The sequence below is a fragment of the Archocentrus centrarchus genome, chromosome 8 (assembly GCF_007364275.1).
Source record: "Archocentrus centrarchus isolate MPI-CPG fArcCen1 chromosome 8, fArcCen1, whole genome shotgun sequence".
Classification (NCBI taxonomy): Eukaryota; Metazoa; Chordata; class Actinopteri; order Cichliformes; family Cichlidae; genus Archocentrus; species Archocentrus centrarchus.
The window spans coordinates 16,401,420-16,416,220 of NC_044353.1; the positions used below are offsets into that span (position 1 = coordinate 16,401,420).

Below are 14,801 nucleotides of genomic sequence, written 5' to 3' on the forward strand. Positions count from 1 at the left end.
TTTGGAATATTTCCAGCACCTTGTTGAATCTATACCACAAAGCTCTAAAGGCAAAAGGGGGTCCAACTCAGTACTAGCAGCTTGGGTCTTCTACCAGAGGCCTCGGAGCTCGAGCGTCCTCCACAGTATCTTAGCTGTTCCCAGGACTGCCCTCTTCTGGACAGAGAATCTGTTGGAGCCACTTTCCCAGTTTGGGGGTCACTGTCCCAATTACCAGGGGGACCACTGTTGCTTTCACCTTCTACATTCTCTCTAGTGCTTCTCTCAGCCCTCAGTATTTCTCAAGATTCTTGTGTTCCTTCTTCCTGATGTTGCTATCAGGAAGAAGGAACACTGCAGCCTTCCTCCTCTGTTTGTCGACCACTGCTATGCCTGGTTGGTTAGCCATCACCAGTCTGTCTATCTGTATCTGGAAGTCCCACAGGATCTTAGCTTGGTCATTCTCAACTACCCTTGGGGGTGTATCCCATTTTGACCTCGAGACTTCAAGGCCAGTCCAGGCCAGGCCAGTCCAGGCCAGGCCAGGCCTACATGCACTGTCTGCTAGCATCTTACTTCCTGCAGAGGGCCATCTCTGCACAGCCTGCACCTGGGGTCTTTCCGTGGTGTGGTGGACCCCAGCCGCTGTCTATCTTGTGCTTAAAGCTTGTTCCTATGCTGCCATGATTAGTGCCTCTGTGCTGTCTTCCAGGCCAAATTTTTCCAGGCATTGGTAGGATTTTTCCATATCCGCCACTTGCTCTATCTGTCAGTAGTATATCCTGTGCAGGGGCCTATCCTTCCAGTATGGTTCCTGTTCTTGCTCCTCTTCTTTCTCAGGTTTCTGCTGCCTGAGGTATTCACTAAACACATGATCAGTTGTGACCATCTTCCTGATGTACTTATAGATCTTTATTGTTTCATCTAGGATAGTGGTTCTGACACTCAGTGGTCCTTGGCCTCCTTCCTTTCACTTAGAGTACAGTCTCAGCTTTGCTGGATTTGGGGTGAAACCCTCCTTGTCCTGATGTCAGTGGCTTCTTTCTCCTCCTTTGGCCAGCTTATTATCCCAGCAGGCATCCGATGACCAGCAGGGCATAGGAGTTGATTGCCTAGATCTCATTCTCCTCATTCAGCTGACTCCTCAGGACTTGCCTTACTCTCTCCAGGTACTTGGCGGTTGCAGCTTCCCTAGCAGCTACTTCATGGTTCCCATTTGCCTGTAGGATTCCAAGTTACTTGTAGCTGTCCTCAATGTCTACAATGCTGCCTTCTGGTACTGCAATCCCTTCATTTCTGACTACCTTCCCTCTCTTTTTTACCATCTGACTACACTTCTCCAGTCAAAATGACATCCTGATATCACTGCTGTAGATCCTATTGTAGATCCAGTATCCGTAGCCAGTCTTGTTGATGATCTGGCTGAGGGGGTTCAGGCCTCCTTCAGCAGTGAGGACAGAGCATCTCCTTGGTAAGTTCCGCACTTGATGGCGACTTGTACAGTTGGATAGAAGCTGGCCTCTAGTGTTGTTTTCCACATTCCCACTGAGTTCTTGATGAAGGCTCTTAGGGTCCTGTTGATCTTGTATAGTTCTGGGCATTCCAGGATCATGTGTATGGCATAAGCTTTCTTGAAATCAGTCAGTGCACAGACTGGTCAGTCTTGTCTTACAGCGACTAATTTATTTACTAGCAGCTTGTGATTTTGCTCCTCTGGTATCTCTGTCAATTCCTTTCTGGGCCCCGCTCATGTATTTAACCATGTGCCTGTTCATCTTAGCTGCTATAATACCTGCCAGAAGTTTGTATATTGTGCAGGGACAGGTTATTGTGCCGGTAGTTGGATGGGACTGATGTCTTCTCAGGGTCCTTTCAGATGGAGTATAATCAACTTTTTTAGCCAGTAGGTGTGAATCATGTCTGGGCCCAGTATATGTGTGTGTGTGTGTGTGTGTGTGTGTGTGTGTGTGTGTGTGTGTGTGTGTGTGTGTGTGTGTATATATATATATATATATCCATCCATTCGCTTCCGCACATCCTGTTAAGGGTCGCGGGGGGGCTGGAGCCTATCCCAGCTGTCATAGGGCGAGAGGCAGGGTACACCCTGAACAGGTCGCCAGCCAGTTGCAGGGCCAACACAGAGGGACAGACGACCTTTCACACTCACATTCATGCCCTCATTCACACCTATGGGCAATTTAGATTAGCCAATTAACCTAACCCCAGTAAGTGCATGTCTTTGGAATGTGGGAGGAAACCGGAGTACCCGGAGGAAACCCACGCAAGCACGGGGAGAACATGCAAACTCCACACAGAGAGAGGGAGAGACCTGGGCCAAGGTGGAATCGAACCCAGGCCTTCCAAATGGTATTCTAACTGTGAGGCAGCAGTGCTAATATATATATATATATATATATATATATATATATATATATATATATATATATATATATATATATATATATATGTAGCGGTCTTGGATTGTCTCAGGGGCATCTCTGCACTGCCTGCACCTGGAGTCTTGCTTGGTGTGGTAGACCCCAGCCTCTATCAATCTTGTGCGTAGAGCTTGTTTCTGTGCTGCCATGATTAGTGCCTCTGTGCTGTCTGTCAATCCAGCTTTTTCCAGCCAACTGAAAAGGGTTAGTCTCAAAGTAGGAGGGAGTCTATTTAACCAACGGCTTAAAACTTGCATTAGTGAAATTGCAAAAAGAGAGAGAGAAAGAAACATTTCACTATTTTTTTTATAAATATATTTCGGCCATTTCAAAAGCACTGTATTAAAGTGCATCTGAGAGAAGGCTGATAAAACACATACCAAATATGTGAAAAGTTTATGCTGTTAGGTAAAAATACAAACAGAGATTTTCTTGCTTTTTCCAGACTGCAGCAGAGAATATTAATCTTTGATTCAAATTTGTTTGAAATAACTTTGAAGAATACATTGAATGGACCAATCTGTGACTGCCCTTCTTTAATTTAACAAGCAAAATCAAGGTTTCATAAATTTGGAGCAGTGTTTTAAAAATCCTTATGCTCTGGACTAATTTAGACCAGATTGTAGCAGTCGTAGTATTGTGATTTTTCATTAGGACTTTGTCCATTGCCCTTAAGATCTGGGAAAAGAAGAAAAGAATAAATGTTTCACAAAGTCAAAGATATAACACATAAAAATTGTTCAAGCCACACGTAGATGCTGCGCTGTCCTTAACATTATAAACACAAGTCAGTGAATTTGCATAGTTTTTTGCATTTACATAGTGCTTTTAAAAGCAATATCTGAGTGTTCAAGTTTTACAATGTGAACTTCAACAGTCAGAACTGATCTGTAGACTTGACATGTCACAATGAACGGTATCTTTTCACTTTTCCTGGGTAAGTGAATTTGTAAAAACTTTTTTAACTCACTGTAGTGACAGGTTCCTTTGCAGTTTATTTTGAATTTATGGCAGTGCTAATTTTAATCTGAAAGCCAGGGTATTAAGATGGAACAAAGATAATTTTAGATTCTAGATTTGAATCAGTAGATAAAACTCAATCAAATAATAGCAAATTATAAACAATTTTGATCACTGATTACTTTTAGTAGTAATTTCATAAATATATGTATGAATTCAAGTAAATGTTATATTAATTTCTAGTTTTAGCTGTTAAGAATAATAATTTTAATGTACTGAAAGCCACTTATTCATCAGTATTATTCTTTTTGATAGGTTTACTTGTTGCCCCTGTCTTCTGTGATTTTCCTCCTGGTACGTAAGATTTTCTCTTAAATTATAAGAATCAATGCAACAAAGCATCTAACAATATCTAATATAACTGCCATGAAAACCAATGCTTGCTTGTTACTTGCAGGCTCTTGTGATGGATACACTACCATAGATGAACCATGGCGCAACCGAAACTTTTCAGCTACCTCTTTTACTGGCTATTCTAAAAATGATACACAATTTCTTGGCAACTGGTTGCGCTTCACAGGGATCGGTGGAGACAGAGTTGTTACATCCTGTGTATCAGTTCAAACTGGTGGTACACACGTCCCCATTTATGTTGCATTTTCCTTACCAACCAATGAGTCTCTGACCCCGACAAATGGGACTGCAAAAGGGTGTAATTCATTAACTTTTCCAGTGAGTGTGGCCCTCTGTCCAGGCGGATTCTACGTGTATAAACCGCTGGCTCTTCTCCCAGCTGTCAACATGATATATGTAACTTGTAAGTAGTGACCATTTTATCTAATGCTTTTTGTAAAATTTCCCTTTGAAAAAAGGGATTAGTTTGTGTGAAACTGCCATGATGTTTTTACATTCACATTTTACAGAATTTATATTAATTATTTAGAACTAAGAAAAAAAATACAATTAGCAGATCTCATGTTGTTAATATAAATTAAATTAAAATTGTGATTGGGAAATATTTTTCAAATAATAATAATAATGATAATAAAAAATAGCAATAATAATCTTACTTTAATGATTGTATCTTATGCATGTCTGTATGTACCCTATCTCCTCCTTTTTTGAGATTGGGTTAGCCAATCTCAAAACAATTTTGCACAAACATTGTCACACATACAGTAATTATTAATATCTATATGTTTTTTAAAAAAATATTTATTATAAATCCCAGTTCTTGTAGTGTGGGTTTTTGCAAATAATAATAACTATCATACTGGACCTGTGGACTTGATGCTATTAGTAATGGAATGATAGATACTTGGCAGAAGCGTAAATATATCAGTGTAAGCAGAAATGATCAACTAGTGACCCGTGTGTAGACCTGAATTGAGCCTCTGTAGAAATTATAAAGATTTTTTAATTTTATTATGTCGTGACTGAAAGCTGCCTACTGTGACTCAGCCTCCTGGCAGTAGTACAAATCCCCTGGAAGAACAAGTTCTAGAAAACATACCAGAGTACCAGGTCTCAGTAAATCTTAATGGGGTCCATATGACATTTGTGACTCGCAGTTGGCTAAGTAAGAACCAGGAATAAGCAATGCTGAAAACTATGCTTAAAATTCTACTGCCTTTGGAAACATTTGGGGTGGCTTTGGCTCAGGAGGTAGAGTCTGCTAATCCTGACTCCTCTAAGCTGCATGCCAAAGTTTCCCTGGGCAAGATACTGAACCCCAAGTTGCTCTCCGATGCAGCCATGGGAGTATGAATGTTTGTGGATGTCAGACAGTAAGCACTTAACTTGTAGAAGAAAGTGCTTGTATAAATAGGTGCAAATGGGTAAATGCAAAAGTGTTGTATAAAGCACTTTGAGTGCTCAGCTAGAGTAGAAAAACGTTATATAAGAACTAGTCCATTTAATATTTAAGAAATGATACTGGTATATGTGGATTCTAAATATCAATTTGACCTCTGACCTCTAAAAATAATTATACTCAAAATGATGTCAAGTATATAAAATTTCAACAGGTAATTAACAAAAGCATGTACTTTGCACTTATTTTTACTGCATTACAAACTTCTTAAAGTACATTTAAAGGAAAATGAATGCTTACAAAATCTAATACTATTCCCTTAAAAGTATCGGAAATACTGCCCAGAGAGTGAGCTACCTTGGGTTTTCAATCTTGGAGTGCTTCTTATACAGTACTTTCTATATGTTGACAATACACACCACACTTCATTAAATTGACCTTTAGGACCTTGGTCGATGTTAGCTAAATTTGAATGGATTGTTAACATGACCCCACTCTAAACCCCTACAAAGTTTTATCAGAATTAATTCAAAGCTTTTCAAGCTATCGTATTTACAAACAGAATGACACACATGCATGCAAATGCTCCCAAAAACATAATCTCCCTGGGGGAGGTAATAAAGAAATGACCTGTTTTGCAAGTATCTTCACAACTTGGTACAATTGTACCTACTCTGTGTTCTACATTATAATCAATGCATTTTTTTTGCCACTTAGAATATCTTTAGAAAACTGTTACATTATCCATGCATGCATCCATTTTCCACATGATATTTGGCACAATTTCTGCTGCCCTCTTGGCCATATCTCTCTTGAAAAAAACATTTAGAATCTCAGTTACCTTTATTACCAGGATAAATAAAGGATACATAAACATCACTTGGAGCTTCTGTTTCATAACAGGAAGGCTCCTTCTGGCTTTAAATGGCTTGATATCATTCATGGGAGATATATTTGACATACAGTACCAGTCAAAATTTTGGACACACTCACCCATTTATATAAATAGGAAAGGGTGTCCAAATGTTTGACTGCTACTGTAGGCTGAGAAACCATATAAAGGCCTTTGCAGGTGTTTGGAGTTAATTAGCTGATTACAGTGTGGCACCAGGTGTCTTCAATATTGAACCTTTTCACAATATTCTAATTTCCTGAGATACTGAATTTGTAGTTTTTATTAGTTGTCAGTTATAATCATCAAAATTAAAAGAAATAAACATTTGAAATATATCAATCTACATTTAATCCTTACTTATTATTAATTTCTATATTCCCAAGGATGTGCAACAACAATTCATTTGTGAATTTGTGAATAAATTTGTGAATAAATTTGTGAATAAATAAAAATAAAATGTAGTAGGATGAAAACTATCTGAAACCATAGCGTGTACTTAGAAAATAACAAAAATTTTAAAATATACAATATAAATGTTAATTTAGTTTTGGTCTCTGTCACTTAGGTCAAGTTTCTCAACAAAACATGCATAATGAAGGTTTTTACACATATGTTTATTGAAACTGGGGTGTCTACATGTCTGGAAGGAAACTAATATCCACCACATTTTTAATAATAACAAGAATACAAGCAAGAAACAACCAAAACAATTTGGCGTTTTTTTTTTGTTTTTTTAAAATAATAATCATAATGTCATAATGTATAATGATTTTGTCTGTTTAGATCACTCTGAGTGTAAAGCAGGCTCTTGTGGACCATTGGCTACGTGCACATCAACTGGGGGATGCATTTGTGAGGTTGGATATGAAATGCCTCCTGGCTACCTGCCTATTTCAGGGTCATACGGCTGTGTTGGTAAGAACAGGATATTAAAAACAAAAATTTTGTTTTGATATTATGAGTGGATATAATTTTGAAGATTATTAAAACAATGCATGCCTATAGTGTTTAGCCCAGTGACTGAAATTTATACAGTGATTAGTTTAGACAAACATCTAATGTAAAATTGCACTCACAACCAAAAAGTACATCAATTAGCCTGATCTATTTTTAAAGTTTGCAGTTTGATGATTGTGTATTATCTCATCAGACATTGATGAGTGCAAGAGGACTCCCAAAATTTGTGGTTCTAACACCGACTGCTCCAATACAATTGGATCATACAGCTGTATCTGTGTGGAAGGATTCGGTGTAAACGGTTCAGCATTATTAGCTACAGTGACCAATGGCTGTGAAGGTACCAATTAAAAAACAAACAAACAAGCAAACAAACAAACAAACAACTGTAGTTAATTTTTTTATTAATTGTTCTTTGTGTAGACATTGATGAATGTCTTGATGGTATCTGTGGGAAATATGGGACCTGCCAGAACAACATAGGAAGCTTTGCGTGCAAGTGCGATCGTGGCTTTGATGCTGATTATAGTGCACCCACTGTTTGCCAAGGTCTGTATTACACTTTTACTATATTCTGTGTAGTGAACTACATTGGACTGTTGATTGTGGTTCAGCAGGTAAACGGTTTCATTCAATAATTGTAATGTTGGTGGTTCTTCAAAAACATCCCCCAAATGTTTAATTTTTGAGTGTGGAAAGAGAATCTGCATGTGTAACAATAAAGGCCTGTATGAATTTGTGTGAATGGGTGGTATAACCAGTACTACATGTAAAATGGTGTGGAACAATCAACAAATAAGAAAGTACCTAACTAACTGTAACTGTCTATTTTTCAGATGTTAATGAGTGTTTAAACACAACAATATGTGGTCCCTATTCTATCTGCACCAACTTACCCGGAAATTACTCCTGTTCATGTCAGCTGGGCTTTGCACCAACTAATCGAACTCAAGCACCCAATGCGACCAACATCTGTATTGGTATTTACAGTTTTATTTCCATTTGAAGTCTCTCGCTATTTTAATTTCTCCAGATAAAAGCTGCTATTTCACAGATGTATTTAGTATAGTCCTGACAATGGAAAAAGTTCTTCTTAGTAAAGAAAGTAAAGCAATTAAATCACAGTGCCATTAGATTACTGATTTAGTACCTGATGGGCATGAATGTCATTATTAATTAATGTGTTCAATAAAGTGCTGGTAATAAGATGGCTTGGCTTAAACCATCTATCCATTTTTCCAACCTCCAGTGTAGACAAAACAAAATAGAGTTCCCCCTTAAATGCAAAGTAAAAAGGTCGAAACAAAGAAAAGCACAGCTGGGGGGAAGAATATATAAAGATGGATTAATAGGAGGTCTTTTAAAAAAGCTTTTGGTTTCTCTGAAAAGTGTGTCTGGCTTCTTTGGTGGATTTTGATTTTCAATTTATGTACTTCTATAGATATTGATGAATGTACAGAACCGGTGTGTAGTACATGCGTGGACATCTGTGGACCAAATTGCAACTGCTCAAATTCAATTGGATCTTACTTCTGTACATGCTTCCCTGGTTATCGGATCAACAACCCAGACTTTATAGCCAGCTATGATAACCCATGCAGAGGTGCGTACTCTTGCCTGGTGTTCTGACACTGCAGTTCTGCTAAACTCAGATGTAGGATTTTGATCAAATGATGCATAGAAACAGATTGCCTTTTGTGTGCGTGTGTGCCTGTGTGTGTCTGTTTTCTCTCTCTACAGATATAGATGAGTGTACTGAGACACCCGGCATATGTGGTGCGCTAACTATTTGTACTAATGTACCGGGCACTTTCTATTGTTCCTGCCCCGATGGATTTTTCCCCTCAACAGGAATCATTGAGTGGAAACTGGGCGTCACGTACTGTCAAAGTGAGTTTTTGAAGATAATTTTGAATTGATTTCATGTATTTATTTAGAGGGCAGCTGGCAATCATATTTTTAATTTACCGACAGGTCTTGAAACTACTCTAAATAAAATCCCAGTCAAAGAGGTAAGACCGGGCGGTGAAAATGTGGCAATTACCAGACAGTGCTTTGTGCTCAATGAATACTAATACTGCACATTCAACACAGGGTCAGACCAAAGAAAGAGCTTTCCTCAGCAATATGCAAGATGACCTATTGAACCATACAGATGCCTTCCTACCAGAGGCCGTATGTAGTTAAAAAGTGATGCCAGAGTGTTTGTTTGTTTTATATGCAGACATGGTTCCAAACCAAAAATGATATGCTGTGTGACAGTACAATTACATTTTCTCTAACCCAAATCCCTCTGTTCTTCTTGATGTCTTTGCAGACTGTGGCCAACAGCTTTGCTGCCTCTATGGTACTTAATGTCCAGTAGAAGAAAACATTTTCACCCTATTTCGCATCTGTATTTTCATTTTCTTGTTTATTTATTGATTATGATGACTTACATTTTTGCAGGATGTATCAGGTGTTGGACCGCGAGCCGTAACAAGCAAGGTGAGTAGTGAAGGAGATGGAGAGACCGGCAGTGTGATTCTTGGCCTCTCAGAGCATATCGTCACTGCAATGACTCCAGCTACCGAAAACCAAACCACAAAACAAGTGCGCACTTCAACAGTGGGTGCGTTAACTTCTACTATTGTGTAAATTTGCTACATTAGAAATTACAGTTAATGTGAAATAAACTGATATTCTTCATTATTATTCTTTATTTGCCAAGAGTTGCAACTAGTGGCCATTGGTCCAGGGAGTAGGGATAACTGGAATACCTCCCTCTCTGCTAATGGAAATATCATGGACTTCAACTTGCAGGCTATAGCTCAAGCCAACAATGGTGAGAGTATTTTATCAAATAAAATAAGATTGTAAATCAGAACTTTTTATTCTTATTTATTTGTTCAATTCATGATTTTTTATTTCTTTTATGATGGGAACACTCATAGGTTCTGCAACAGCTGCCTTTATGACACTGAATGGGATGGAGAGTCTTCTCAGTCATCAATATTTCAAATCAGACAAACAGACAGAGATGTGTTCGGATGTTATCACAGCCGTAATACCAGTGAACAACACCAACCTCACAGAGCCTGTCAATTTTACCATCTACCATAGGAAGGTGCAGCTGTAGCATCTCAATTGTACACATATTTGTCGGAAAGGAGACAGACTTTTAAAGTTTCTCGCCAATGTGTACTTCTTTGCTTTTTCAGCAAATACCAGAAACAGGAACAGTCAGTTGTGTGTACTGGAAAAGCAGTGGAGATGGGGGAACGGATATGAGCTGGTCAGAAGAAGGATGTTGGGTTGCATTCGCTCATGAAAACTACACAATCTGCAGCTGTTCTCACCTTTCTACATTCGCCCTCATCATGCAGATTGGGGAGGTATATGTTTTTTTTTTTATGCACATATTAAAAATGTGTTGTTAAAGTAAAAAAACAAAAAACTTAAAATCCAAACTGATTTCGAGCTATGCATGCACAGACTTAGTTTTTCTTTTGTTCACTTCATTGTGTTGTAGATATTTTTTAAAATCATAAATAGACCACTTTTTCTATTAATCTACACTCTAACTCATAATGGAAGCATTTAAAGAAGTTCTGGTGAAAATTGGAAAGTTCTGAAAGTCTGGTAAGTGTAGATATCTGGGATCCAAAGGACTGTCAGGGATTTGTTCCAAAGGTAGTCATAAAGGAATCCAATTACTTGTAGTATTATACTAAGAAAAATGTATAGCCAAAATCATTTTAATCACAATCTATGCATGTCTCATTTTCAGCCTGCACCACAGGACCATTTTTTAGAGTGGCTGAACAGGATATGTGTGATTATTGGACTCTTCTTTCTTGGTTTGGCCATCCTTACCTTCCTTCTGTGCAGCTGGAACCCCAAAATTAACAACACAGCCCGTCTTCACCTCTGTCTCACCCTGGCTTTCTCTCAGCTCCTTCTTTTGTGGAATGACAAATACACTGATCAAAAGGTACAAAATCCTTTTTGGGTCCGGGCATGTGTATAAAATGTGACTAAACTACAAGAACTGTCTTAAGAATTCTCTTGTGTTCCAGTTGATCCATTGATTTCAATTAAAGCGAGGAAGCAATTCATTAGAATTGCTAATTCATTTATTTGTCTCTACAGCTGGCGTGCACTGTCATGGCAGGGCTTCTCCACTTCTTAATTGTTGCCAGTTTTGTGTGGATGCTGCTGGAGGCACTGCAGCTCCACTTGTTGGTACGAAGGCTCTCCAAGGTGCAAGTTATCCGACGAGATGGCCTCCCCAAACCACTTCTCTATCTTGTTGGCTATGGTGTTCCATTTGTAATAGTGGGTGTTTCTGCACTGATTTATTCTGATGGATATGGTGCTACTGCGGCAAATGTGTGCGTAACACATACCTGTTTTCATATTTTCCTGTATGACTAATATTGTTTTTAAGGCAAGTTTAACAAATTGCTTATGTACTTGATTCTTTTGCAGATGCTGGCTCACTACAAAACGCAATTTCAACTGGGCTTTAACAGGACCTGTTGTTGCTATTCTAGGAGTGAGTACTGCTTATTTGCAACTGTGTGTTGTGTATTTAAAATGCTTATGTGTATATGTCACATTTGAAGACAAACAGTAGTTTGTTAGCCTTTTGACCTACAGGTTTTTTGTTTTTTTTTTTAACAAAAATAACAATTGATTCGGCCCATTTAATGTAGCATTGCATATGTGATAATATGATATTTTTAAAGCACTGCCATACCATGCTGGGTTAACAGCTAAATGTGATGTAACGGTAGAAGGTCACCCTTACACATTATCTAAAGGATACGTGGGTCAGCGCCAAAGATGATAAATCCTTGTAGAAAATGAAAAGATTTAGTAAGATTGTTTACATGAATTTACTCACAAATGTGCACACACACACACACACACACACATATATATATATATATATATATAATATATAAAAGCTTGCACATGTACTAATGAATACTAAAGACAGTATTGTCATTATTCTAAAGACATATTAAGACATTTTATTCTTTTTTTCTCCATAATTACAATGTTTCCTCAGAGCCCTAGTATAATGCATACCTAGTGGCAGGCTTCTCTAATCTGTAATTTATTTCATTGTAAAATATTACTGACAGCTTTTTCTTTTTTTTAGCTGAACTGGTTATTGTTCTGTGCTACTCTGTGGAGTCTAAGACCCACGTTGGCAAACATGAAGAGTGATGTTTCTCAATCCAAAGACACCAGGTATGAGGATTCAAGATTATTGTGAATGTAGATTCTCTCTCAGGAGGGTCCTGTACTGTTTTGAGCAAGGTGACAATTGAAGTGCTATTTACATGTAAACTTTCATAATGCTGTGTTGGATGGATTACACAGATACACAATTCCTAACTTACACTTCTTTATCGTGGGAATGAGTTTAAGGTTAAGGTGACTGGTGGGCTTGGAAAAATAAACTGAAATAGGATGATGCACAGAAAAAACGGCACCTGTAATTAAATACATTTTGTCAACTCAGCTGACTGTAAACACAGTTGGTCTTAAAGATGCCATACGCTTTGTTTTTCAGGTTGATTGTTTTCAAAATCCTGGCACAGTTTGTCATACTGGGCTGTACATGGATTCTGGGGCTGTACCAGACAAACCTTTTCTTCCAGGTCCTCTTCATCATGCTCAACTCCCAGCAGGGGACCTTCCTTTTCGTCGTACACTGCCTGCTAAACAAGGAGGTAGACTTTAGCTCAAGCTGTACTTTTTTTTTTTTTTTACCTGTACACTAGGCTAATGCTAACACTATGAAGTGAACATTAGGTTTTCTCCTTACTGAACTGTACAAATTTTAAGACAACGGTTATTGCTGTAAAGCTGTGATTTGCATTAACTCTTTCAGTATAGAACAAAACAATTAAACTGTAATTAAACTGTCTTTACCAGGTGCGAGACGAATACGTGAAATGGCTGACATGCTCTTTTGGAAAAGACGCATCCGGGGTAAGCCTTCTGAAAAATACAGCATTATCTCAAGCATTCTTAGAAGTATTAAGTCCTGTCATTTTCTTGCTTAGTGCATCCCTTCAAACAACATTGGTAGGCCAGCTGATTCTGCTAATAATGTATTTCAGGAGCAAGACGTGCCTTCAGTCACTGAAGACTTCGACAAGCATGCTAACCCCAGCGAAGATGGGAAAAAGGAAGACTAATCGGAATGAAGGGAGGAGATCTAAAGCAGACAAAGCCATTTGTATGAAGTTATTATTTGTGCTTTTTGTAAAGTCCATTTTATTGACTGTAGAAGGTTAGCACAGGTAGCTACATATTGAGTATATCCCTGTGTGTCTCTTAGGGTTTTAGTTGCCAGTTTAACTGTCAGAGAAATAATATCTATTTATGTAAACCTGAATACAGTGATTGCTAAATTATTGCTCTTTAACAAGCAGTTATCTCTAGGTTTGTTTAGGTTTTAGTAGCTGTGCAGTGCTATGTTACAACAGTTCACATCATATTAACACCATCAGTTAGGCTTGTTATGCTGTATACAGTTGATATATAGCTGATGTAGCAGTAGAATATCATAAGTTTGACAGCTGTACTGATTTTCTCGCTCTCTGATGTAACACGCAGTGACTAAACACACCATCTCTGTACCTAATTTGCTTGGGCCTGGGACCTTTCACAAACACTTTAGTACTCACACCCTCAGACGGTCAGTCTTGAAAAAGCAAAACCTTCTACAAATAAAAACATTTGACTCTCAGTTTATTCTTTGTCTTACCATTTGGATTTTATTTGCATGGCAGCTGAGACACTTTGACGTGGCTGAAACTTTACAAGACAAATTGGAGAGATGTGTACAGCCAAGCATACCTAGCGATTTACATCATCGTTTACCTTGCACATTATTTCAGAAAGTCCCTCACACAGCTCAAACAAATTATTAAATGTGGATGAAGAGATAGAAAAGACAGAGAAAAAAAGGAGGGAATGGATAAATCCATTAATAAGCAAGGTATCAAATGCTTGGTGCATATTATTTTTCTTTTCTTTTCTTTCTTTAGGTAAAAGTCTTATTAATTCATAGTATTAGATCCATATTACCAGATGGTGGATGAATTATTTGGGATTCACATCTAGATGACAGTATTTGTTGCTTTTTTGCCTGTTCTCATGAACGATGAAAACAAATCAGTGATATTTTGTGCAGTGCAGATTGTGGTTAATTACAATGTTTAGCATTTAATCTACGATCAGTAACTTGCCATCTTAGAGCCCTCATATCTGACTATAACCTTCACTTGTAGCCTAAGAATTTTACAGTACACAGATATCTTTAATTTTACTTCCATCCATATGTAATACAAATGTCATCCTCAAGGCTGCAGTGTTTAATCACAAAACAACAGTGCAGCTTATGTGCTTACTGACACAGATTAACTCGAATTTAAATCATACTGAGTTCAAAATGAAATCCAATATTTTTTTCTAAAGCGCATCTTTATCTCCAGGTAAAATTGTATTTGCAATGTATATTCTGTTAAATTATTATTTCTAGTAGTCCATGTCATGATGACAACAGAACTTATGTCCATATAAACAGAATTCAAGGTGGGAAAAAAAATCTGTGTACATGCAAAGAGCCTTTGCATATATTTGCAAGTATCTGTGTCATTTGAACACCATTTGTCATTCAAATCATGGAGTTTCAAAAGTCTACCTTATATTTCTTGACTGTCTCAACTAAAACAGAGTGGATGGTAACTTAACC

At 37.9% G+C, this 14,801-nt stretch overlaps 1 protein-coding gene across 1 annotated transcript; it reads left to right on the forward strand.

Moving 5' to 3' along the window:
* Positions 1 to 3,803: 3,803 nt before the first annotated feature.
* On the forward strand, positions 3,804 to 13,705 carry LOC115784426 (adhesion G protein-coupled receptor E1-like). Its single transcript, XM_030735636.1, has 21 exons — positions 3,804 to 4,194; positions 6,869 to 7,000; positions 7,236 to 7,382; positions 7,466 to 7,591; positions 7,879 to 8,022; positions 8,484 to 8,645; positions 8,783 to 8,932; positions 9,017 to 9,054; positions 9,137 to 9,217; positions 9,360 to 9,389; positions 9,491 to 9,653; positions 9,753 to 9,866; positions 9,976 to 10,148; positions 10,243 to 10,416; positions 10,812 to 11,015; positions 11,174 to 11,415; positions 11,513 to 11,579; positions 12,192 to 12,283; positions 12,609 to 12,768; positions 12,974 to 13,030; positions 13,162 to 13,705. The coding sequence occupies exons 1-21, from the start codon at positions 3,804 to 3,806 to the stop codon at positions 13,237 to 13,239; spliced, it is 2,925 nt and encodes a 974-aa protein (XP_030591496.1). The 3' UTR covers positions 13,240 to 13,705.
* The last annotated feature ends 1,096 nt before the right edge of the window (positions 13,706 to 14,801 follow it).

Excerpts from the sequence above, each read along its gene's own strand:
- LOC115784426 (XM_030735636.1), top strand. The coding sequence starts at position 3,804 with ATGAAAACCAATGCTTGCTTGTTACTTGCAGGCTCTTGTGATGGATAC. Across the intron at positions 9,390-9,490 it reads ACAGCTTTGCTGCCTCTATG|GATGTATCAGGTGTTGGACC; the intron begins GTACTTAATGTC and ends ACATTTTTGCAG. Across the intron at positions 12,284-12,608 it reads TCTCAATCCAAAGACACCAG|GTTGATTGTTTTCAAAATCC; the intron begins GTATGAGGATTC and ends TTTGTTTTTCAG.